The sequence below is a fragment of the Onychomys torridus genome, chromosome 18 (assembly GCF_903995425.1).
Source record: "Onychomys torridus chromosome 18, mOncTor1.1, whole genome shotgun sequence".
Taxonomy (NCBI): Eukaryota; Metazoa; Chordata; class Mammalia; order Rodentia; family Cricetidae; genus Onychomys; species Onychomys torridus.
The window spans coordinates 34,544,592-34,569,952 of NC_050460.1; the positions used below are offsets into that span (position 1 = coordinate 34,544,592).

General features: G+C 44.2%; 1 protein-coding gene across 1 annotated transcript in view; it reads right to left on the reverse strand.

Annotated features, from left to right (window-relative positions):
* Positions 1-13,243: 13,243 nt before the first annotated feature.
* Creg2 (cellular repressor of E1A stimulated genes 2) overlaps positions 13,244-25,361 on the reverse strand; it is a 40,769-nt gene continuing 28,651 nt past the window's right edge. The window contains exons 3-4 of the mRNA XM_036168285.1: positions 15,111-15,224; positions 13,244-13,836 (exon numbers count right to left, since the gene is read on the reverse strand). Coding sequence (XP_036024178.1) covers positions 13,689-13,836; positions 15,111-15,224 — 262 coding nt within the window. The 3' untranslated portion in view covers positions 13,244-13,688. The remainder of the gene's footprint in view (positions 13,837-15,110; positions 15,225-25,361) is intronic.

Below are 25,361 nucleotides of genomic sequence, written 5' to 3' on the forward strand. Positions count from 1 at the left end.
GGGAAGAGAGGCATGTAGGTACAATTAAACCAAATTATTTTGGATGGCAGTGGTTCTCAACCTTCCTAAAGCTGCCACCCTTTAACACAGCTCCTCAGGTTGTGGTGACCCCCAACCCATAAAATTATTTTCATTGCTACTTCATAACCATAATTTTGCTACTTTTATAAATTTTAATGCACATTTTTAAAATTTTTTTTGGAGATAGAGGTTTGCCAAAGGAGTCACAACCAACAGGTTGAGAAAATGCTTTAAGGTAAGCAGGCCGTGTATGAGAGTCTAATCTCCAAGCTAGATGCAGGGCTGTTGCCTGGGACAGAGGAAGCTTGGTGGCAGTCAGTATTGTGTGGGAGCCCGTCTGGAGGCTGCAGCTGTGTGGGAACATGGGTTTGTTCCTTCTGGATCAAAGACTCAGACCCTCCAGGCAAAGGTGAAACATTTCATTCTTACTGTGTTGGTTTGAAAAGTTTCTGATGTGCTAAAATTTGAGGAGTTTCCCCCTGACCCCAGAAAGCCAAGATGGCTCCAAAGGGCTTGCAAATGGCTTCCCAGAGCTTTACAGTGATCTCGAGAGGGTTACAATTTCCGGTTACTCTCACAGCTGGAGCTGTCTGTTGCTTATATGCTGGCCTGACTCAGGGCAGGGCAAGCTTTCCCTTTCTCGCTGAGTTGATTATTACTTTTTCAAGAGAAGCTGGAGAGAAATGTCTGAGTCTCTGTTCTCTATAAGCAATAACCACCAGGTACTTTGCAGCATATAGGACACGTAATAAAAATGATTAATATGTCCCAAACTAAACAAAAACTACCAAACATTTAAGATAATCACATGGTCCTTTCCAAGTATGAGTGGGAAAAAAAATGACTTTTGCATGAGGTAGATCTAAATCTGGAGGGGGTGGAGGGATGGTGCAGAGGTCAAGATCCGCCTGCCTCTGCCTCCCAAGTGCTGGGATTAAAGGCGTGCGCCACCACCGCCCGGTGACAACGTTACCTTTAGTTTCAAGATCCTGATCCCCTTGTTTGTGTTTCTCACAACTTCTAATTCTATAAAATACGGCAGGATTTCCAGTGACCCAGGCGCCAGAGGCTTGCTTTATGGACAGCAGCATGTGGAAGAAAACAGCACCAAAGTGGCTTTGTTGGCTCAGCCTTATTCCTCTGTAAGGCTGGGACTGGGAGATGGATCAACAGGATGAGATCAGGCTACTTCAGGTTCGTGTGTGTGTGTGTGTGTGTGTGTGTGTGTGTGTGTGTGTGTGTGAGGCCTAAGGCAGAAGGAAGTTAAGTAACAGGGTAACCGAAACTGGTTTGGGAAATTTGGCCATTCACCCTCTCTCCTGGTTTCTCAGAACAATGAAGAAAAGCTCCATTTTAATTTGCTGAAGGGGCACTGTTGCCAGTCAGGTGACGTTGTCCCTTTTGCGTCGGTCACCCTAGTCTCTCTGCTAGGCCGTCAGGGGAAATGGTCTCTCTGACTTGGGTGGCGAGGGCTGCTGGGAAAAGCCAATGCAAACTGTTGGAAGTAGTTGTGGTTAGGGCCACGCCTGTGGGAGCCGGTACAAGCAGCTGCTGCTGTTGTGTGGCTTCCTCCAGGTGTCTGGGGAGGCTCAAAATAGTGGGTGTGGACACAGGCTAAAGGCTAATAACCCCTAAAGCCTCCAGTGAGTGGAGAAACTCCAGACAGGTAAGCTGACACAAAGATAACACCTTCTGCAGGAAGTTAGGATCCAGCAAACTCTTTCAGAAGACAGCCTCCATTGACTGGCATTTCCCAACACTGAGACCTCAGGGAACTGATGGACTCTTCCACCAAAAAAAAGTTCCCTTTTCTGCCCTATAAAACTCCAAGTCCCAGGCAGGGTGGTGGCGCACACCTTTGATCCCAGCACTCAGGAGGCAGAGGAAGGGCGGATCTCTGTGAGTTCCAGGCCAGCCTGGGCTACAGAGTGAGTTCCAGGAAAGGCACAAAGTTACACAGAGCTTGGAGACAGCTACTCTGTCTCCAAAAACCAAACCAAACCAAACCAAACCAAACCAAAAACCTTTCAAGTGTCCCCCATGCCTTAACACATAGTCTCCACTCCTCAGGGGAGGCTGCTGTCCCTCATTGCTCTGACTAAAGGACAACCTGCTTCTATGGGGGTCCAGTCGTGCTTGTGTGTTCCCGCAGCCGCCATCAATCCTGACCTAACACCGGCCTCCAGCACAGGGGGCATGAAGCACAGCTCAGAGCCGCTTCTGTGGTCTTCATCGTCTTCTAGAAGCCGCTACTCCTCTGGCCAGGTGGGGTCTGCAGTGACTGTGCTGAGGACATTGACTAATAAATAGAAGGGCAACCCAAGGAAGGGAAAGCAGGACCCTCCTCCATCTTTATGGAGCTCCTCAAAGCCTGGTCAGAAGGGAGAGGACCTGAGTCAAGATGGGGTTTAAAGACATGGGTTGTGACATCACTGAACCTCCAGGTCCCCATGTGAACACAAAAGCGTTCCCTTCCTTGGAGGGCAGATGCAAAAACTAAATGAAATAATGTTTGCAAAGCCACTGCTCATAATAGGAAACAAGCTAACTGCTAAAAATGGCTTTTAAAAAATATCATTTCAATAATCCTAGAATTTAAGGGGCTAAAGGAGGTGGATCTTGAATTCCAGGAAGGCCTGTGCTACACTGGGAGATGCTGTCTCAAAAAAAAAAAAAAGAAAGAAAAAGAAAAGAAAAGAAAGAAAGAAAGAAAAAGAAAAGAGAAAGAAAGAAAGAAAAAAGGAAAAGAAAGAATATCACTGTCGAAGTTTCATGTTTTGTAAGTCTACACTGTGCAGAAAGTATTCATCTGGGGATATTTACAAAGGGAGAGAGCTTGGTGTGTCTCTGCTACAGACAAGCACTGAAATTGGCTGCAGGATTCACAGTTCCTCTCTTGGATTGGGGGGTTCTAAGAAAGTGAAGTTTCCCCGGTCAGCCGCCACCAGGTGGCGCAGTGATTCTTTGCCTCTGCAGTCCTACAAAATCTCGCTGTTTGGAAACCCTGGCAAAGTTAGAAACTCCCAGAGGTTCAGCTGCTCATCTAGAAACGGCCAGGAGACTAAGATAAACTCCCGAGAGACGTGGAGAAGGTAGGTAGAAGCCATCACCTCTCAAATACCTCCGGTCCCGTTCTTGTCAGGGGGACCTGACAGTCGACAAACGGCTTCTGTGGGATGTGAAAACTAAGGAAGAGATGGCACAGCCAGTTCTTTAACAATTCCTGTGAGCAGAGCATGCCTGCGAACAATCCCATTCCACGTGGGAAGAAACCGACTTTTAAGGAGGAGCAGCAATGAATCGAGGTCAGCTCCGTCTCCCAGCCAATTTTATGATCCTAGGATGGAGGAAGACATCAATCTATTGACCAGGGAGCTGAAGGGGTTTGGGGGATAACAGTATCCAGAGAAGCACACATAAGGAGCGAGAAGGTAAATGGTGCTTCCAGCTGTGACCATTTAGGACAATGCCAATACCGAAAGAACTGACTGTTGCGTGCCAGGTTATTTCCGTCACCGTTTCTGGGTATAACGCTGAAGGCAGAAGGAAATTTAATATCACACCAATTGAAATCAGTCTCTTGGGATCTCTTCTCTGCCTCAGTTATGTTTGTGTGGCTGTGACCACAACATCTGGAGAGAACAGCTCACGGGAAGAAAGATCAACGCGACTCACCGTTTCAGTCCATGGTGATAGGAGACGGCATGGCAGAGCATTTGGTTCACAGGTGAGGTGTGGAGTCCAGGCTGTTCTCATCACATCAGAACAGGAAGCAGAGGATTAGGCAGGAACTAGGGCCAGGAACGACCTCCTAAGGCCAACCCTAGTGATTGGGATTTCTGCAGCTAGGCCCTAATGTTTCAGTGTCTCCTTAAACTGCATCAACAGTTGGGGACCCAGGTGTTCAAACGGTGGGCCTGTGGGAGACATTTCCTTTCAAACCAGAATACCCCTCAACCCTGATTCCTCACAAAGGTGTTGTAGTGCCCTGGCTTCAGCATGGTGGTATAGGTCTCCAGCATTTGTGACTCCATCTTGAGTTTTATTCTGGTCTTTTGGGGCCCAGTGTAGGAGCGCAGCCCAAAACAATAGTCTTCAGTAATTTTTATTTGACATTCTTGGGACTGGGGATGCAGCTAAGTTGATAGAATGCTTGTCTTGCAGGCAGGCATGAAGCTCTGGGTTCAGTCCCCGGCATCACACAAACCTGGATGTGGTGGATCATGCCTGTAATCCCATGGTGAGGTGGAAGTAGGGAGGTCAGAAGTTCAAAGTCATCTTCATCTACATAGTGAGTTCAAGGCCAGTCTGTCTCAACAAACAAAAAGCAAGCAAACACCAGAACCAAACCAAACTAAAACAAACAACAACAAAACCCTAAACCATTACTCACCCAATATGCCAAAATAGCCATCACACTTTAAAGCTCATAGTGCTGCGTGAGCTTTACCTTAGCAAATAGCTCACAAGCAGACGGCTGGGTGTAGACGCCCAGAGGATCTCATTGACCTCGCTTCTCCCTGTAGGTACCACCCCACCTCTGACCATAGCATCTGAATTCCTCAAGCCACTATCTTCTATATCTCCTTGCTTTCAATGCTCTGGCCTTTGCTTATGAGTACAGGTTCCCCCACCCCCGTCCCACCCCAGCTGGTTGGTTTCTTAATCTGCTTCCTGGCATTACTGGCTTCCTTCCTTTTGAGAGAGTGTTGCTACCAAGATGAAGTCACTCTTACCAGACCCCAGTGAAATCCAGAGCTGGGAAAGCACGAAGTGTGTGGGAGGGTGACCCGCCTTCAGTAAGGAGGGTTTCAGGACGTCCTCAAGACCTGACCAGAGCATCCTGCAAACTCCTTGTGCCTCTCTTGCCTCGTGGGCTTCTCCAGTCAAAGCCGTCCGGCAGTCTGTATATTCACTACAGTGAAAGGACATCTCCTCCACGGACCTGATGTGGCCTTTGTATCCAAGCAACGTAGGACTTTTGCCAGTAAGAGCTTCTTCCGTCTTCACACGCTCCTGGTGTGCCGTCTTGTGAATCCTCAGTTCTAACCCTTCTGCTCATTTACCAGGTGATTTCTTAATGCTTGCCAATGCTTCTCTGCATTTTCTTTTCATCTGTAATACTTTCCGTAATATGGCCCATCTCCCACTCTTAGAAACAGTCAGAAGGTAAAGGTGCAGAAAACATCTCTAGCCCTCCCTACCCCCACTCTCTCCAATCTATGTGTACTGCACAGACCATGCGATCTAATTTATGAAGAAATGAATGTTGAGAATTATAGTTAAATGTACATCACATGAAATTTACCATTCAAACCATTTTTAACCCTACAACTCAGTGGTGCTAAATGAAGTCCTATATCACACCACCGTCATTATAATCCACTTTGAACAGTTTTCTTCATCCCAAATAGAAATAGCGAACCTATTTATTACATAAGCACTCACCACTTCCCCTGACCTACAGCCCCTGGCATCTACAACTATATTTTCTTCCTCTATGAATTTGACTGTTTTAGACATCTCATGTAAATGAAATAATAAAATTATTGTGAATTAAAAAAAAGAAAGAGTCAGAAGGTTCTTAGGGTCTCCCCTTTATCTCCTGCGCCTGCTCCCATCTTTCCTATAACTGTCTTTGCTCTGCCTACACACAGAGTCACCCCACAGGAGGAGAAACAGTGGCTGTTCTTTTGGGGAATCTGCCGAGGGCATGCCCAGTCAAAGATGTGGGCCTTAAAAATGTGGACCTCAGGTTTAAAATGAGGGCCAGTCCTTGTGAATACAATTCAGCACAGAGACAAACACAGAAATTATCCAGGGACGGAGTGTGTTATGTAGTTAGCCTGGGAGCTGTAGACACTGAGGATGCCGGCTGAACTGATGGAGTTGGAAGTTCACAGGCTGAGGCCTACTTAATGTTTATAAAATGCCGTGTCTTGAGGGTAGCAGGGTCATTGACTTGCTCACCACTGTAGATCTGCTCTGCTGTCACCAACCTTTCTGAATAGGTGTGTCAGGAGAGCATGTTGGAGAGTCTCTCTGCTCAGCCTGCAGGGAAGCAAGGGTTGGGAGGACAGGAGGAAGAGTCTAGACACATGGACAGAAGAGATCAGTTCTGGAGATAGCCTGCTCCAAGTGTGGCCACGGCATTGGGGGCTGAGGCAGAGGTGAGGAGGAGACAAGCCACCTGGGTTTGCAAGGAATTCCGGACTGTAGGAATAACAGTTGTATTAAAAACAGTAAATGCAGGGACTGGGGAGATGTTTCAGTCAGTAGAGTGCCAAGCTCATGAGCATGAGGATCTGGGTTCAGATCCCCAGCTTCCACATCACAGTGGGTTATGGTGGCACACTGCCTGCCACCCCAGTACTGGGAGAACCAGGATAGGCGGAATCCTGGAGCTCCTTGGATAACTAGCCTAGCCAAATCAGTAAGCAAAGTAGGTTAATGGCTCAGCCAGTAAAAGTGTTTGTTATGCAAATGCAATGACCTGAGTTCAAATCCCCAGCACCCATGTAAAAATCAGGGCATGGCCATGCTCAAGATCTTACACTTGTAACCCCATTTTTGTAGGGGGCCAAGATAGGAGTATCACTTAGCTGACAGTCTAGCTGTGGTTCAGTGAGAGACCCTGTCTCAGGGAAATAATGTGAAGAGTAACAGAGTGGGACACTTGATGTCTTCCTTTGATCTCTGTGTATATGTCCATGTGTGCACACCTGCACATACACATGTGCGAATAGCGCGCGCGCGCGCACACACACACACACACACACACACACACACACACACACACACCTAAGAAAATTAACGTGGAGAACATTTAAGGAAAACATCTGACATTGACTTCCAACCTGCACATGCACACACATGCATGCACACTTGTACGCATATGTACATACATTAACATGTCTATATAGAGAGTATGCCACATGTGCATGTGCACAAACACACACACACAAACAATTAAAACAATGAAACTGGTAATTACTTCAAGAATGGGAAACCTAGAGAGTGGCTATTACAGCATTTCTTTCTATTTATATATTTTTATTCTTTGACAATTTAATGTGCGTTTACAAAGAAATGTACTCAGCCCACCCCAGTTTCCCCTCTTCCTCTCCCCTGGGACTTCTGTCCCCCAAGTCCACTTCTCAATTTCATGTTCTCTTCTCTCTGTTTAGTTCAAGGAAAAACCTGCTACACCCATTTAGTGCTGACTGTATGTATATACATGGCTGGTGCAACTAGAGGCCACGCCCCCAAAGAAGAATGATTCTCCTTCCTCAGCAGTTGGGCTAGAATTTACAATGTCTCTAAGTCAGCAAATAAAGTTCGTTTAACTCAGAGCCTCATGAAGTCATAGCAGCCAGGATCCACGGGAAGCAGTGAGAGTTCCAGCTACTCCGGAGGATTGCTTGAGCCTAGGGGTTCAAGACCAGCCTGGGCAAGACAGCAAGCTCAGTCTCACCAGAAAAAAAGGTCCTAACAAAACTCACCCACTCATTCTTTTCTTTCTATTGGAGGGTTTTCAGCAGCTATATTGTAGTAGCCTCTGTTTTCTTAGGAATCTAATAATGTTAACTTATAACAGTACATATAAAAGACGATGTATAAATAGCCCGGCATAGGATAGTGCAGTCAAGCAGAGAAGCTGTATTGGGAATGAAATAGTCTTTGACAAAGCAGGCATACCTTTGACAAAGACACATACCTAGTGTGAAGACAGACTTTGAGCTCCACATGCCTTACATAGGACAGACAAACCACAACTGTCTCAATGAAGTTCCCCTTAAGTGACTTGCTATCACAATCAAATAAACATCAGTAAGTTATTCCTGAGAACTTTACCATCACTAAATACTTCACTGGTGACAGCTGTATTGTTAAAGATGAAATACAAGACTTTGGAGATCAATTTCAGGAACATATTTCAATCCTAAAACAACGTAGTCACCAAGATTCAATATACGCCAAGGTATGTGGACACCGGCTGGGAGCAGAATTTCACAATGCGCTAACTTCATGGTCGTGGGAGGTCATGACAAATACGTAAGAGTCTGGCTTTACCGTAGACGTCTCATTAGCAGAAAGCAAAGACCAGCCCTTCCAGGTATTTAGAGGATGCTTACTGATAATGTAGTGAGAAAACCGTATTTACAAAAATCAGTTACTTATATATACACACACGTATCACTTACTCAACATGTGTACATCAGAAACTTGAAGACACTCATCTCTCCTAAGTGACCCACAGAAAATCTGTATGGTACATCCATTCAGTTTCTTTTTCATGGTGCTGGAGCCACGCCCAGAGCTCCATGCTAAACAAGTGCCCTGTTGGGTTGTACCCCAAGCCCCACCAGCTTCTTAGTAATTTGGGTTCAGCACTAAATAAAATTCACTAAACAACTTTTCAAAGAAGGGTTACATGGCTCCCACAAATGTGTATATGAGTAATTAACAAAAGTAATGTCTCCTTTCTGCTAGGTTTTGATATGTAGCTCTTCATTTTGTTAGGGACTCACAAGTGAGGTGGCATCAATGACTTATTGAGTCTTTCCATTAAACACTTCCTCTGAGGCAATTGTAAAAGCTGAGATCGTTGTAAATAATTGAAGATTCAGATGCAGGGGTTTTTTTTGTTTGTTTGTTTGACTGGTTTTTGTGGGGTTTTTTTTTGTGGTTTTTTTTTTTTTTAAAGATTTATTTATTATGTATACAGTGTCCTGTCTGTACATATCCCTACAGGCCAGAAGAGGGGACCAGACTTCATTACAGATGGTTGTGAGCCACCATGTGGTTGCTGGGAATTGAACTCAGGACCTTTGGAAGAACAAGCAGTGCTCTTAACCACCGAGCCACCTCTCCAGCCCCCATTTGTTTGTTTTTTGAGACAGGGTTTCTCTGTGTAGCTTTGTGCCTTTCCTGGAACTCACTTGGTAGCCCAGGCTGGCCTCAAACTCACAGAGATCCGCCTGGTTCTGCCTCCTAAGTGCTGGGATTAAAGGCGTGCGCCACCACCACCCGGCTTCAGGTGCAGTTTTAAGAAATAATACAAAGAAATCCCATGTTCCTTTTACCCAGTTCCCCCAGTTTAATACTGATTTAGGTCAAGATGTGGATACTTCATCACCACAAGAATCTGTCGTTACCCACTTGTAGTTACGTTCGCCTGTCTCATTCGGTACCCAATTCCTGAAAACTCCTGACACAGTCTTCGTTGTTAAATTTTACATTCAGAATGTTACGTTAATGGAATTCTATAATGTGAACACTCTTGTGGCTTGTTTAATCACTTAGCATAATCATCTGTGGATTCCTCAAGCCACTGCTTGTATCAATAATAAGTTCCTTTGTAGTGCTTGGTCATACTCTATGTTATAGATATATTGCCATTTGTCTTACCAGCCACCGGATGATAGGACATCTAGTTGATTCAGAAGAGAGAAAGAGGAAGAGAGAGAGAGAGAGAGAGAGAGAGAGAGAGAGAGAGAAAGAGAGAGAGAGTTTTGAAACATGGTCTTTCTATGTAACCCTGGCTGTCCTGAAACTTGCTATGTAGACCAAACTGGCCTTGATCTTACAGAGATCTGCCTCTACCTCCTGAGCGCTGGGATTAAAGATGTGTACCATCATGCCCAGCTGATTCCAGTTTTCTAACGTTGAATAATTTATGTGTGTTTTTGTTTTTTGGGGGAGGGGGTGGTGTGTGTGTGTGTGTGTGTGTGTGTGTGTTATGCAACAGTATGGAGGTCAGAGGTCAATCTTGTGAAGTCAGTTCTCTCTTCCTACCATTTTAGGTGGGGTTCAAGAACTGGAAGTCTGGTCATCGGGGTTACTTGGTAAGCACCTTTTCCAGCCCGATAGCATGCAAGTCTTTGTGTAAGCAGATGTTTTCATTTCTATGGGATCAATGTCCAGTTTCTGGTTGGTAGGCAACTGCATATTTAGTGTTTTAGGAAACAGCCAAGCAGCTTTTCAGTGCCCATTCTATTTGATATTCCCAGCAGCAGTCTATCACTACCTGCTTCCTTTAGACCCTTCTTGACATTTGCATATATTCCCAACACTAGCCCTTGGCCAGATGTGCAGTCTGCAGACATTAGCATATATCCCCAACACTAGACCTTGGCCAGATGTGGAGTCTGCAGACATTCTGTCACCATCATCCGTCTCTTCATCCTTTTAACAGAGTCCTTTGCATAACCAAACTTAAATTTTAATGAGGTCTAATTTATCAAAATTTCCTTTTATGGCTTGAGCTATTGTTATCAAGTGCAAAAACACTCTGTCAAACCCTGTTCCAAAGGTTTTCTAATTCTTTCCATCTCACTGTAGTTTCACATCCGTATGTTTACAAACATGAGCCCTTCTGACTTAGTTTTTATGTAAGGTCTGAGGTCAGCCCAGAGTTCACTGTGAGTGTCCATATACTCCATCACATTTGTGTGATTTGGCTGTCCTCTCCGTGTTAAACCTCCGTACCTTTGTAAAAAACAAAACAAGACAAACAAACAAAAAAACTCAGTGCAGCATACTCAATCTGTTTCTAGATTCTCTGTTCTGTCCCATGGATCCATGTGTCCCTGGCTCTATTAATAACAAAGTGTTTTTCTTACTATTGATACACAATGCATCTTCCCGTTGGTTCAAATGATTTCTCCTACTTGTCCATTTTTTTTGTCAGTTTTTTGAGACAAGGTTTCTCCATGCAGTTTTGGTGCCTGTCCTGGATCTCACTCTGTAGACCAGACTGGCCTCGAACTCACAGAGATCCGCCTGCCTCTGCCTCCAGAGTGCTGGAATTAAAGGCATATGCCATTGTGCCCAGCTGTTTTTTGTTTTGTTTTGTTTTTAAAGAATTTTTAAAGCTATTTCAAAGACTGCAAACCTTGGAATATATATATTTTTGTGAGTGTGGTGCTTGTGATTAAACATAGGGCTTTGTGCATGCTAGGCAAATGCTATGCTCCTATTCTGGAATACAACTTTTATAGTAAGCCTACATATGTTTATTAAGACCTTGCTGGGGTTTTTGTAGAAACTGCATTAAGTCCAGAGCCCAGTTTAGAAGAATTAACCTCAACTCTATTTTGTGTCTTCAAATCCATGAATATGGTAATCTTACTTATTTAAGTCTTTGATTACTTTTGTTAGCATTAAAACTAATTTTTCATCATATAAATTCTACACATAATTTGTTAACTTTATACCCCAAATACTTAACTTTCTTTGGAGTGTATGTTATCATGCTTTTAATTTCATCTGTTTTTAATATATGAAAATTTGTTCAAATTTTGTGTGCTGGTATTATATCTTGAGACCTTACTATGCCCTTTAGGCTTGTTGAATTTTCTTTCTTCTTTAAAGATTTATTTATTTATTATGTATACAGTGTTCTGCTTGAATGACAGAAGAGGGCATCAGAATTCATTATAGGTGGTTGTGAGCCACCATGTGGATGCTGGGAACAACCTTTAAGCAGTCTCTGCAACCCCAACTTGTTGACTTTTTAAAAGTGGATTATTTAGAATTTTCTGTGTAGATAATCAGGTCACTGTAAATAAGGATATCTTTCTTTCCAATTTGTATGCAGTTAATTTTTCTTGCCTTATTGCTATTTCTAAAACTTCTCATTCAGTCCTACAAATTTTAACTCAATGTGAATTCCCAGAGATTTGCTAAAACGCATTTGCTTCAAGAGGGTCCATCTGTCTCAGGCCCATGAGCTCTCAATATTGTTCTCGCTGTTCGGCCTACTCAGATTTCATTTCTTATAATTTTAATAAATAGCTGATAATACTCTTTAGTGTTTCTAAGTGGGACCTGCTCTTAAAAGCCTTTGAAGCACCATCCATAAAAGGAACCTGATCTTACAGGCTAACAAAAAGACATCAGTAAGACAGATTGGGAAGTGGTAACACTTAGAGGATTGCTATCTGAGATCAATTTATGGAGTACTTTAGCATGTATTTGTTCTTCCAGCCCTTCCCTACTGTATATTGGGAGTAGCAATCATTTTAAAGCATAAGAAAATACCTTTAGCAAATCTACCCTAGGATTATGTATTAGAAATAATGATTGTTGGGGGTGCTTGTGAATTGGCTTAAGTCAAATTTAAAAAAAAAAAAAGGCTTTGCAGCTTCCTGGGTTTCTAGTAATCAGCACTTAAGTATATTTTAGCAACACAAACTCTGCTCGTGTCTTACTTGGTTAAACAAAATTATTTTGTTTTAAGAATGCATATATTTTCTACATTTGTGTTGTAATGTTATGTTCTATAACATACCTGATCCACTAAAGAGAGTCTCTAGCCATTATAGAAAGATAGAAAACATGGATACTGTTAGAGCCTTTCTGGCCTTGGTGGTACGTGCTTTGGTTCAATCAGGCCTCAGGTATATACACAGTTTCAGTCTAGTGTCTTCCAAATGCCAGAAACTCTTGTAAATGGTTTGTTGAGAAACTTCAAAGCATGCTCCCTACCCCGGCACTCCTGGCACCCCCAGCAGTGACAAAGGATCCCCAGGCAAGTTCGTCATTCTCCTTTATAATCACAGCCCTAGCTTGATGACTCCCTGTGCATGTCAGGAACGCTTTCATTTTTAAAACTGGAAAATGTGAGGGTAGCACCCCATCCATCATGTGCAGTGAACTCAGGAATCTGAGCTTGGGATACTGATTGGCTCTTTATGAGCCTCAGCCTCCCCGCCTGAAAGAGACTCTAAGGACACACATCTTCCTGGGTAGGGCTTCGTGAGGTGACTTTTGTTGAGGGTCTGGCCCAGGGCTGGGCAGTGAGCAGACTCTCAGGAGAGTTCCTTCTCTTGCACATTGCTTGGCTTTCTCTATTGCGCTCTCCCCCTTCCCGCCCCGCCCCCATCTTCACTACGTCATGTGGAAGGAGGTGCGTCTTATTTTGGATGTCACGTGTTATGAATGGTGGAGGGGCACATTCTACCAGAAATACTAGCAGTGGGGATCTGGGAAGCTCTATACCAAAACCATGACATTCTCACTAACAGTCTGCTCATCCACAACAGGCCGTGCACAAAACTGCACGTTCTTACTCCACCTGCTATACAATGGGGGAGAAGGCTCCTCAAGTGACCTGTACAGTCTAGAAAAATACATCTGCAGTTCAGTGATGTAGTGAGTAACCTTCAGACAGAAAGCCTTCCACCTTGCCCTGAACCCACAGCAACGCAATGCAGAGCACATTCAGCTCTTTTAATGGAATGAGCTTCCATCTGAAGCACTGCTTTCGGATAGTAAGCAACACAATGTTGTCATGATACAAGGCAACAACATGGCACATATGCATCACCATCTATTTGTTTTTTTTTTTAAAGAAAAGAGCAGCAACCACCACTTCTGTTTTGACAACCATGGTTTCCAAGGGGTGTGTCTGGATTGAGTACAGCATAGACAATCTCTTTCTACGTGAAGTGCCTCTGTGGATGGTAGATCTGCAAAGGACCACTCCAGTGAATCTCAAGTCTAGCCCAAGGTCCCCTGTTCATCCTTTCTCATTCTGCTGCAGGATGACAGGGCGGCTAGGCACCCTTCGACAAAGAGACAGCAGTCAGGCAGGGACTGTCTGGCTTCTTCACTCCAAAGGTCTTTACTTTAATGCAAAGCCCAGGACTTTTGCATTACTGTCAAGCTTTTCTGGGAGCTGCTTTGAAGTATTCCTCCCTTGGAATGTCCGATACACCTCCATACCATTTCTGAAGCCAGATGTGCTCTACCCACATCTTCATGAAGAACCATTCATACTGGCGGGGCCATTTCCTCATCCCTGGATGCCTGGAGAAGCAAAGGGAGAAGACAGTGAACCTGCAATCGTCAGTGGGTACACCTCAGCCAGTCCCAGGGACCTCCCACCTCTGTGCCTCATACGTGCTGAGAGTTGCTCAACCCCACACCCCAAAAGGTAGAAGCTAATGAGCTGGGGAGCAGGGGCTGGGGTAGCCTTAGGAAGGCAGGAAGCTGTAGTCTCTGTACATAGTGGCTAAGGGCTCCATTCTGGAGTCAGCCTCTGAGGTGTGAATCCCAGTTCCATCGCTGATGGGTTTAGATACTAATGCTGCACCTATGGCTATCCCCTCCCCTGGCATGTGGGTGAAAGTGATGATGCAAACAGGAAGTGCATACGGAAATAACATTCAGTGCTAGCCAGTGCTCAGTGGATGCTGATGATTGTCAATGGGAAACATCAAGAAAGACCATGTGTGTTTCTGAATGAAAGGTAACAGAATTGTGAGCCCATGAATGCATCTCCTCATGGGGAGATTTCCAATCCTGTGGGAAGCTGAGAACCAGGCAGCATAGACAGGGAGCTCTACCTTCCCACTGCTATACTGACACCTGCCTTCCAAATGCATGGTAATATTTTCAGAGGCTGGGCCTAGAGTTGGTCTTTTTTTTTCTATTTTATAAAAATAAAAATTTCTTTCACTTCTAAAGATGTTATAAATGTAAGTCAAGGACCAACGGCAAACTGGAAGACCATCTGTAACAAAGCAAACGCCCATTATGATCTTCATAGAGATGTTTGAGCATGTCCGTGGCCCTGGTGTGGAGGCGGGGCTAGGAAGGCTCAGTGGCTTTCATTGCAAGGCACATGGGCTGGTTGGTTTTTGCCAGTTTGACAAGGACAAGGGTCATCTGGGAAGAGGAAGCTTCCAAGGAGAAAAATGCCTTCATCAGATTGGCCTATGGGCAATTTCTTGATTGATGTGGAAGGACCCAGCCCACCATGGGCGGTACCACCCCTATGCAGGTTGGCCCTGGGGAGTATAAGAAAGCCAACTGAGCAAGTCAGGAGGAGCAAGCCAGCATGTAGCATTCCTCTACCATCTCTGACATCCATTTATTCTTGTCTATTTTGGGACAAACAATATTTTGCTGTATTTTTTTTTATTTTTATAGTAAAGTCTCACTACATAGCTTAGGCTAGCCTTTATCACTATGCCATCCAGACTGGTTTCAAATTCTGAATTTTTCTGCTTCGGCTTTCCAAACATTGGACATGCACCATACCTGGCTTCAGGGAGGCCAACTTTAAAGCATCTTCATACCTTGAAAACATAGCTTGCTTGGCGAATTCTACCTCCCCTGGTGGCACCATGATCATCCGGCCAGTGAGTGTTAGCCGGGCACATCGCTGGTCTTCTGGGTCGACGATGTTTTTTCTGCACAGGAAGGACATTGTTCATGTGTTTAGGCAATGGTGACACAAGAGTCTGAAATACTGAGGATTTCATCAAACCTTTAAAATGGTCACATTGCTGATTATACCAATGCAGACTTTTGTATTGTCTGTAACCACTGTAAAATATTTTGTCATAGGCAGTGTCTACTTTGTGCATATGCTGGACACCACCAAGGTAGTCACAGGACAGCTGAAGTACTCTGGGCTAGGGCCCACATGCCATGGGAACAGTGGTTTGTGGTTGTGCTAAGGACTTGGCCCTCAGGTTGGCAATACAGAGAGATGATGGTACCCTTGAGATGGGGAGGGGAGGGTATCTAATGTTACATGACAATGTCCCCACTCACTTGTTACCTGAGAGCTCAAAGTGTGTCTCAAGGAATCCACAATCCATCCTCACTGCTTAGGCAGTCTACTTGAACTGCTGTCTGTTTGCCCAACTGCCCTTCTATTCTGACCATGTTTGGAGACTTTCCTCCATTTTCCTGTCTCTGCAGCTGACTCAATCAACCTCATGGCCCTGTGGGCCAGCTCACCTGGGAGACCCGCAGCTTTGTGTCGCCAGCAACACTTTGATGGGCATCTTTTATGCTTTTATTTATGTGTCCAAGTGTTTGGCCTGCATGATAGCTAGGCTCCAGGTGTATACCTGGTGCCCAAGGAAAACAGAAGAGGGCATTGGATCCTTTGGAACTGGAGTTGCGGATGTTTACAAGAACTATGTGGGTGCTGGGAATCAAACCTGGGTCCTCTGGAAGAGCAGCCAGTGCTTTTAACCACTGAGCCATCTCACTGGCTCTCTTTAAGGGGGTTTCTTAATATCTTACCAGCTGCAGTGATTCTGTATCTGCACTGGTCCTCTTCCTCTGCCTCCCAGGAGGCTGCCTTAACCCTTTGGTAGCCATTCTGTAGCCTACATATATTCCCTTATGGCTACAGATGAGGGTACTCACTATGGGGCATACAGAGCAGGATCTGAGCGTTTCCTAATGGAGACTGGGAATACATAAACCTGTGTTTTCCAATTGTCATTTATTAAGGGAAACTGGGATTGCCAGGGAAGTTGCAGCCAAGGGAAGGAAGGGAACTTGTTATTTGTTGTTATTCAATAACTCCAGACATTGTGGAGAGATACAGGTATGTCCATCTATGTTCTGGTATAGCATCATTACTGCATGCCGTTCCCATCATGACATCTTGTCCCCCAAATGAGCCATGAGCCTCAGCTTTCTCTTGCTTTTCTGTGTCAGAGATGTCCATGAAGAAATTCTCAGCTTGTGAGATCATAAGAACTCCCTGAACTCCAGGTCAGGAAGGTCCTGCCCCATGCCCTGGAGAAAGAAATGCTGGCCAGAGATGCCTAGAAGAGCTGGATAGACTCCACTGTCTCCCCACTGCCTGTTCCCATTCTCACAGATGCCTTGCCCAATCACTTTCTACCTGCCCGTCCACACTTCGTCCATCTAAGTCTAAGTGTGGTAGTTCACCTGGGGCCTTGGAGTTCAACCTGCAGGCTCCTGTATCATGTAAAACTATGACTAGATACAATGTAACACTCTCCTCTCCTTAGAGTATTTATCGTTGAAGGGATGCCTTTTTTTTTTTTTTTTTTTTTTACCTTTCTAGAGCTTTATTGAGAGAGAGACAGAGAGAGACAGAGAGAGAGAGACAGAGAGAGAAAGGGACAGAGACAGAGAGACCACACAGAGGGGAGAGGGGAGAGAGAAGGGGGAAGCAAAGGGGTGCCATCTTGTGGCACCATACTGACATACTGAAATCAAGAAATCACAGGGTTAAAGAAAGCAAACCCGGCTTGACTTATGTCCAAAATAGAGCCACAAACCAAAAAAAAAAAAAAAACCAAAACCAAAAACAAAAAAAAACCAAGGCTCAGCAAAACTGAAAGAGCGTTCTGAGAGGAAAGCCGCTGAGCCGCTCCCAAGTTCAGCCCATGGAAGCTGAGGCCTATCCGGCTGGTACTGAATTTTGTCAGTTCATTGGAATGTTCAGGATAGGAGGAAAGACTGGTCACCCCGGTATTTCTCAAGCCTTGAAAGGCATTGCTAGGTTCCTAAAATGTGTTCCTCAGGGCAGATTCAGTTCCAGACAGTGTGTCTGTGTGGCTGTCCTGTCAGCAAAGTTCAAAGGCTTAGGAAAGATCCACTCCCCACCCCCCTCCACCCCGGGGTGTCTCACTCTGTCTTTCTCTTTGCTTCTCCCGCTTCCCTTTGTCTATTCTGTAACCATTTTGACTTATTGTAATGACATGCACCATGCAACCTTGTCAGATCTTGAAGTTCCATAGTCTTTGTCCTTTTCTTCTTCATTTTTTATAGGAAGACGTAAGCAGTGAAGCCCCCACATATTGCCTCAACGCCTTTCTCTTTCTGCCTCTTGGAGTTACCTTTAATTTAGGGTTTTTACATCTGGACATGTTTTTGTATTTTATTATTTATAGGCACCAGCAAGCAATATCTTGCTTTCTGTATGCTTAACATGGTGTGCATATATCAAATCATAAGCCTGCAACTTGATGTCTTCCACTTGATTTATGTGGGAGATTTATTCTTGTTGACAGCGGGTAGTTCTACTCCACTTATTTTTGTCTTGCCTATAGTAGTCTATGATAAAAACATTTATCAAATTTATTTATTCCTTCCAATTTAGTTTCCCCATTTTCAATTTCATTTGGTTGTAAATGATTCTGTGCTAGTCACTGCTGCCTGGGACTCCCTGGGCAGATCTGAGAATTGCTGTTGGTTGGCATGATCTCTTTGGCTTTGCAAAGTGCTTTTGCAGTTTATATTCAAAGCAAGAAGGACCTTGTGGTGATTTATTCTGACACCTGATATTCCCAGAATAAAGTTTTTCCAATGAAAAGTCTCAGCAGTGTTTTAGTTGCATCTCCTTGATTGTATATAAAGTTAAACAAATAACATGCTTCTACAATTATTGCTCAATGGTTTTTCTTTTCCTGTATATTTTTCTGTTGGGTTATGTGGTTTGCCTTTTTCTGACTGATCTATAACCACGCTCTCACATTTTAGTCGCAACCCTGTCTCCAGATATCTATATATTTATATTTAACTTTGATTCTAAGTCTACCTATATAATATGTAATAACCTAATTAGAGTTATCAGATAAAAGAATTGCCTGGGCCATACTCCCAGGAAGAAACGTATTTGTTGTTTATTAGAAATTTAAACATATGCAGTCAATTTTTCATTACTGAGCAAAATAACTTAATGGAGGAGGGTTTACATTGGTCCATGGCTTCAGAGGTATTAGTTTGGCATCAGTGAACCTATTGCTGTGGGTCCAAAGGAAGCTGAGCACTCTAGTTGGGGAGCGTGAGGAAAGGAAGGGCTGTTCACTTCCTGGTGGATGGGAAGCGGGAAGGGGAAGGAGGAAGCAATATCTTCCCAAGGCATGTGATTTACTTCCTTTGTGATAGCTATTCTTGGTTGTCAACCTGACTGTAGCTGGAATTAACTGAAATCCAATTGTCTGGGTACACCTATTAGGGATGTTTTCCCCCTTAGTTAAATCATTTGAAATGGAAAGACCAAATTTGGTCCTGATCTTTTGAGGTAGGAAGATATACCTTTAATCTGGATCACACCTTCTGCTGGCAGCCTATGGAAAGGATGTGGAAGAGGAGGCTTTCGATCGGCCTGCTTGATCTCGCTGGCAAGTCTACTCCTTCCCTGAGATTTGGTTGTGTACTGAAGACCAGCTGAGACATCCAGCCTCATGGACTGAACTACTGGATTCTTGGAACTTCCATTGGTAGACAGCCATTGTTGGATTAGCAGGACCATAGCCTGTAAGTTACTCTAATAACCCCCATCTCTCTCTCTCTCTCTCTCTCTCTCTCTCTCTCTCTCTCTCTCCACACACACACACACACACACACACACACACACACACACACACACTCTATCAGTTCTGTGCCTTTAGAGAACCCTGGCTAATACATGTTCTAACTATGCTTCACCTTCTGGAGTTTTCATCAGGTACCAAAATTATGCTGTCAAAGGGAGACCGAGTTTTCACACTTGAGTCCATGGGGAGTATTTTATATCCAAACCATGCACTCTCCCTGGGCCCCAAAGACTCATGGTCATCTCTTAACAGCAATATGCATTTAGTCCATCTCCAATGTTCCCCAAAGTCTGAACTGTTCTAGCATGGCTTAGAAGTTCAAGCCCAAAGTTTCTTCTAAGACTCAAAGCAAACTCAGGGAGGAGCCTCTGCAAATTCAAAAGGCAAGTTACACACTTAGAACATAATACAATGGGAAAGTAAACATTCCCACTTCACAAAGGAAGAGTCAGGGAACAGAGAGGAGGGGTGTAAGGAAAGCAAGACCCAAACCTAGCAGGGTAAACACTAAATCCTGCAGCTCCTGGGCACATGGAGGTGTGAGATCAGCTCCACTCTGCAGCTTTGATGCTCACAGCCCTCTAGGCTTCTCTCTTGGGTTGGCTCCATTTGCTGCCTGGGTTGGCTCCATTTCATTAATAGCTGCTTCACACTCGGGGTTCCAACATCCACAGTGTCTATTGCAGTGTAGGGGGCACCCTGGAAGCTTTATTCATTGCCCTTTCTAGGGGGTGCTAGAAGTGTTCCGGCCCCACTACACATTTTCAGGCCTTTTAAACTTTGCTTGGAAATCTGGGTGTAGGCTTCCATGACCCCATCATTTTTGCATTTTGCATTCATGCAAAATCAGGACGCACGCAGACAATGCCAAGTCCTTCTGTCAGACTAGCGGCAGCCAGTCCTTCTCAGACCACGTCTTGGTGGTCTCTGAGTGTCTATAGAGTTGCAGTGGGAAAGGAGTTCCAGGAAAACGGCTTCCTGTGAGGTCCCCTGAGCCCTCTTCTCCAAGCCAAGTCTTTCACGCAAGTTTATTCCTTCACATCTTTAGGCCAGAAAAGGGAGGAGTCTGCCCAGTTCTCCAGATGCCCCCAGACCATCTTTGCCAGTGTTCTGGTGCAAAGTAGGAACTTTCTCTTTTTAATTGGGGCTAATCTGTTCTGCAATGCTGCCCTTCCGAACTTGAAAAAGACTTTTTCCCTTGTCTAAACAGCAAGTTTTTCAGATCTCCCTGATCTTCCGTTTGCTCTCAAATCTCATTCTAAATCATTATAATAAACATGCAGCAAAACCCACAGCACAGCCTGAATGCCGAAAAGCCTCCCACAGAGTGTTGGGGAATGGGCGGAATGGAGGCCAGGCCTTTGTCACAGTGTAACTGCTGTGGATATCGCTCTGTATAAATAAAATACTGATTGGCCAGTAGCCAGGTAGGAAATATAGGTGGGACAAGCAGAGAGGAGAATTCTGGGAAGTAGAAGGCAGAGATGGAGACACCTGCCAGCGGCCACCAGGACAAGGAAGATGTGTACCGGTAAGCCACAAGCCACGTGGAAAAGTATAGATGAACGGAAATGGGCTGAATATAAAAGTAAGAGCTAGACAATGGTAGGTCTGAGCTAATGGCCAAGCAGTTTAAATAATATAAGCATCTGTGTGATTATTTTATACGTGAGTTATGGGACTGTGGGGGCTTGGTGGCACCTGGAGAGAAACTCTCCAACTACATGTAACACACACACAGTCTCCAGTCAGTTCTCAATACAATACTTTGCTCCCACCTGATGTCAACTGTGCACAGTTTTGCTGCCACATTCTAGTCAGCCAGAATCCTACTCCTCTCGGCTCACCATGTTCTCTGGCTTCTTTGGATTGCATTTCCAAACTTCTAGACTCATCTAGCAAACCAGTTCCAAAAGCCTCCAAACCACGGATCAGGTTTCACCACAGTTTTCCACTGAGCAAAAAGAATTTAAAGGAGGATAGATTTGCTTTGTCTCCTGGCTTCAGAGGTTACAACCATTGTCTGCTACTTCTACTTCTGTGGGCCCAAAGGGAAGCTGAGCATCTGCTGGAGTAAGCAAGCTCACCTTAAGATGGACAAGAGGCAGAGAGGGCCAAGAGGAGAAGGCAGGGACAAGGTCCAATTTTCCAAGGTATGTCCCCAGTGACCTACTTGCTCCAGCTAGGCCCACCTCCTGAACTTTCTATCTCATTCCAAAGTAGTGCTACTTTCTGGGGACCCAGCCTTTACCAATATGGAGGATACTTCCCATCCAGATTATAATATATGCAAAGCATAAAACTGCCCTTTAAACACATCTAGTCATGGAGGTTTGTGTATCCACAGCCTTGTGCAACAGTCTAACTTTAGACCATGCACCACAGCATGTGTGAGTCAGACTGGGTGGTGGATGTAAACTTCACATGGGATAGCAAAATTCCAACAGTCAGCATCACTGTAAAGAAGGGCAGCAAAGCTAGAGGCCTTTCTCTGCCAGAAAGTGAGCTCAGCCGAAGTCACAGTCATTGACGCAGCTCCTGGGCATTAGTAGGAGAACAAAGGATAGACAAGAAGACCCAGGAACAGACCTTTCATATAGGATACCTAGCTGACAAAGACTGAAACAGGAACCAGCAGGTAACATTTTATTTTTCAATAATTAGTGATGAAAAAGTTGGCTAGATAGAAAAAAAAATTAAAAATAGATCATAATGAACTAGCATAGTGGTGTACACCTTTAATCCCAGCACTCAGGAGGCAGAGGCAGGTGAATCTCTGTGGGTTTTAGGTCAGTCTGCTCTACAGAATGAGTTCCAGGACAGCCAGCACTATGTAGTGAGACCCTGCCTAGAAAAAACAAAACAAAACAATACCCCCTCCTCCAAATCCTTATGTCACCCTGCACACAATTCAGTCCTAAACAGAATTGTGAAGCAAAACTTTACTGCATTTGAGATGAAATGTGGGGACTATATTGTATTTTATAGCTTTAAATTGGAAAGGATTTCTTTTTCTGTTTTGTTTTGTTTTTTTGAGACAGGGTTTCTCTGTATAGCTTTGTGCCTTTCCTGGATCTCACTCTGTAGACCAGGCTGGCCTAGAACTCACAGAGATCCACCTGCCTCTGCCTCCCAAATGCTGGGATTAAAGGCGTGTGCCACCACTGCCCAATGGAAAGGATTTCTTAAGACAGAATGAATAGATCATATAGACTGAGTAGATTTCTTAAAGTATCAATTTTGGGGCTGAGGGGATGGATCCAAGGGTAGGAGGGCCCGTTGTGCAAACAAGAGGATCTGAATTCAGATCCCAGCATCCATGTCAAAGCAGGGCATGGTTCTGCATGCCTGTAACCCCAGCACTGGAGGGCAGACACGGGCGGATCCTAGGAGATGGCTGGCCAGTCAGCCTAACTGAAATGGTGAAGTTCAGGTTCTCAAGAGACCCTACCTCACAAGAGAAGGTGGAGAGCAATAGACTCTATTGAATAGAGGAAGACAATCCTTGTTCTCTGGCCTCTGAATGAGCATGCAGGGTTGCACACTACAACCACACATACACATGTGCATAACACACACACACACACACACACACACACACACACACAGAGAGAGAGAGAGAGAGAGAGAGAGAGAGAGAGAGAGAGAGAGAAACTTTTCCCATAACCAAGATCTGCCTGCTTCAACCTCTTGAGTGCTAGGGTTAAAGGCATCTGCCACCACACCTGGCTCATAGCTAAATCTTTAAAAATCTATCCTTTGGGCTGTGGTGGTGGCACATGCCTTTAACTCAAGCACCTGGAGTGCAGAGGCAAGCTGATCTCTGTAAGTTCAAGGCTATCCTGTACTGCAGGAAGGTCCAGACTATCCAGAGCTACACAGGGAGATCCTGTCTCAAAAAAAAAAAAAAAAATCTATCGCCAGGCGGTGGTGGCGCATGCCTTTAATCCCAGCACTCAGGAGGCAGAGGCAGGCAGATCTCTGTGAGTTCTGGTCTCCAAAGCGAGTTCCAGGAAAGGTGCAAACCCTGTCTCAGAAAACCAAAAAAAAAAAAAAAAAAGAAAAAGAAAAAGAAAATATTTAAAAAAAAATTTTATCCTTTGATGGTGAGACTACTAAATTAAGCAAATAAAGATAGACACCCAAGTTTATGATGCCATAACAATATAATTTCTGTAGTCTTTACAGTTTCCACTGATGTGGTTAACTATATGAATGGAATTCATTTTTTTTTCCACTCACAGCTCTGCAAATCAAGTGGGTATCTGGGATTGTGAGTGCAGCTTGCTGACAACATAGTGTGGACTTCTGTTTCTATGTGAACTATTTTCATAAATCGTTCTAGTCTCCGAACAGTCTAGCTGGTATTAAGTTTGTATTCACTCTGTAAATGATGAGACAGTTGGCACCCAAGGAACCAAATCTTGGGTTGTCTATCCTCTGGCCCCATGCTCATGCACACATATGTGTATGTATCCATGTCTACACAAACAGACACGTACATCATACTTCAAACAAACAAATTCTGGCTGGGTTTAACTGCTTAAGTATGCAAAGCAGCATGCCAACACACCAGCAGGCAGTTCATAGCACATAGTTAACTTTTCAGCCATCAGGAAGTCTCACTACCTCTCGTAAGCCAAGACTGTGTCTTATATAATATTCAACAAGCACTGGATAGCATCCTAGCACCCTTATTATCTTTGGCAGGGCAGACAGGATGCTGATCTCCTGCCCATACTCAAAGCAGAGGGAGTGCGCAGGTGTCCAGAGACAGGGGTGAAAGGTGCCAATTTGGAGTTCTGCTGCCACCCTTACGGAGAAAAAGTACAAAAAAAAAAAAAAGAGGAAACAGGAAACTCAATCAAAATGATACCAATTCTAGCCTGAATGCAGCTAAGGCAGTCACTAGAGGACAATCTGTAGCCCTAAATGATTATCCTTAATTGACTGTGAACACAGTGAGTACCCTATTAAAGGAGTCAGAAGCAAAACAAAGGGAAGGGAGGAAGGGAAAAATGCAGATACCAAGAGTGTTGACTCCAAGAGAGAACAGAGACATGCAACACAATCCACAATGAAGTCTTTGAGAACTGGAAAGTCGGGCGATGAAAAAGAAGGAACCAATAGTACGAGAAATGAAAAGAGGAACATGAAACATGAGCATAAGTTCAGAAGGATAGCATCACAAGTATCTTCATGTGAAAACGTGAAGACTTGGATGAAAAAGAAAAAGAATTTTAAAGTATCTTTCAAAAAGATACCATAAAATAGAATCAGTTGTACTTACAAAGCTACTACGGGGCTCAGTGATTTTATATATTCATTTTCTAAACACCCAATGAACAGAAAAATCACCATTATGCCTGTGGTTGCAGAGATTTAAAAAAAATGCTCTATTGATTGTGCTCTCTGCTCAATTTCTACTTTTAATTTTTTCCATACAGATAATAAAAGAATGTCAGCACATATTTGAACAATTCTCTCATAACAAATTTCCATGTTAGTGAGAGTTTTTGTTTTCTTTTTAAATCACTATGACAAAAATACCTGAGCAAAACAATGAAGGGGGGATTTATTTTGGTTTCAGAGATCTGAGTCCATGACAGCCTGCTGCCATTGCTGTGGGCTCGAGTGACTCCATGTCATAGTGGAGGATAGCGGGGGAGCAAAGCTGCTTGCCTCATGGGGGACAGAGAACAGAGATTGGCAGGAGAGAGAGGGGCCAGGAACAAAGGCATGTTCCCAGTGGCCCACTTCTCCAAATGAGCATACCTCTTAAATTTTCCACCTAAAGCATTCATCAATGAGCCCATGGGTCTTTTACCTGCATACATGTCTATGCATCACTTGTGTGACTGGTACCCACGAAGAGCAGAGGAGGGCATTGGATCCCCTGGAACTGGAGTTACAGATGATTGTGAGCCACCATGTGGGTACTGAGAATGGAACTCATGTTCTCTGGAAGAGCAGCCAGTCAGTGCTCCCAACTGCTGAGCTATCTCTCTGGTCCGGAAGCCTATTTTTTAAATCCCTTGCATCACCAAGGGTGCAGCTGTGTTTATGGCAGATTTGGGTTGTTGTGATATTGGAGGAGATTAAACTAAGGGGGTAGTAGATGATGTGTGAGCAGGTATCAATCAACAAAAAAAGTTGAAAGTGTTTTGGAAAATTCAGGTTTCAATGGAGATTATGTGTTTGTTACAGATCTTCCAGGAAACACAGGAGCTT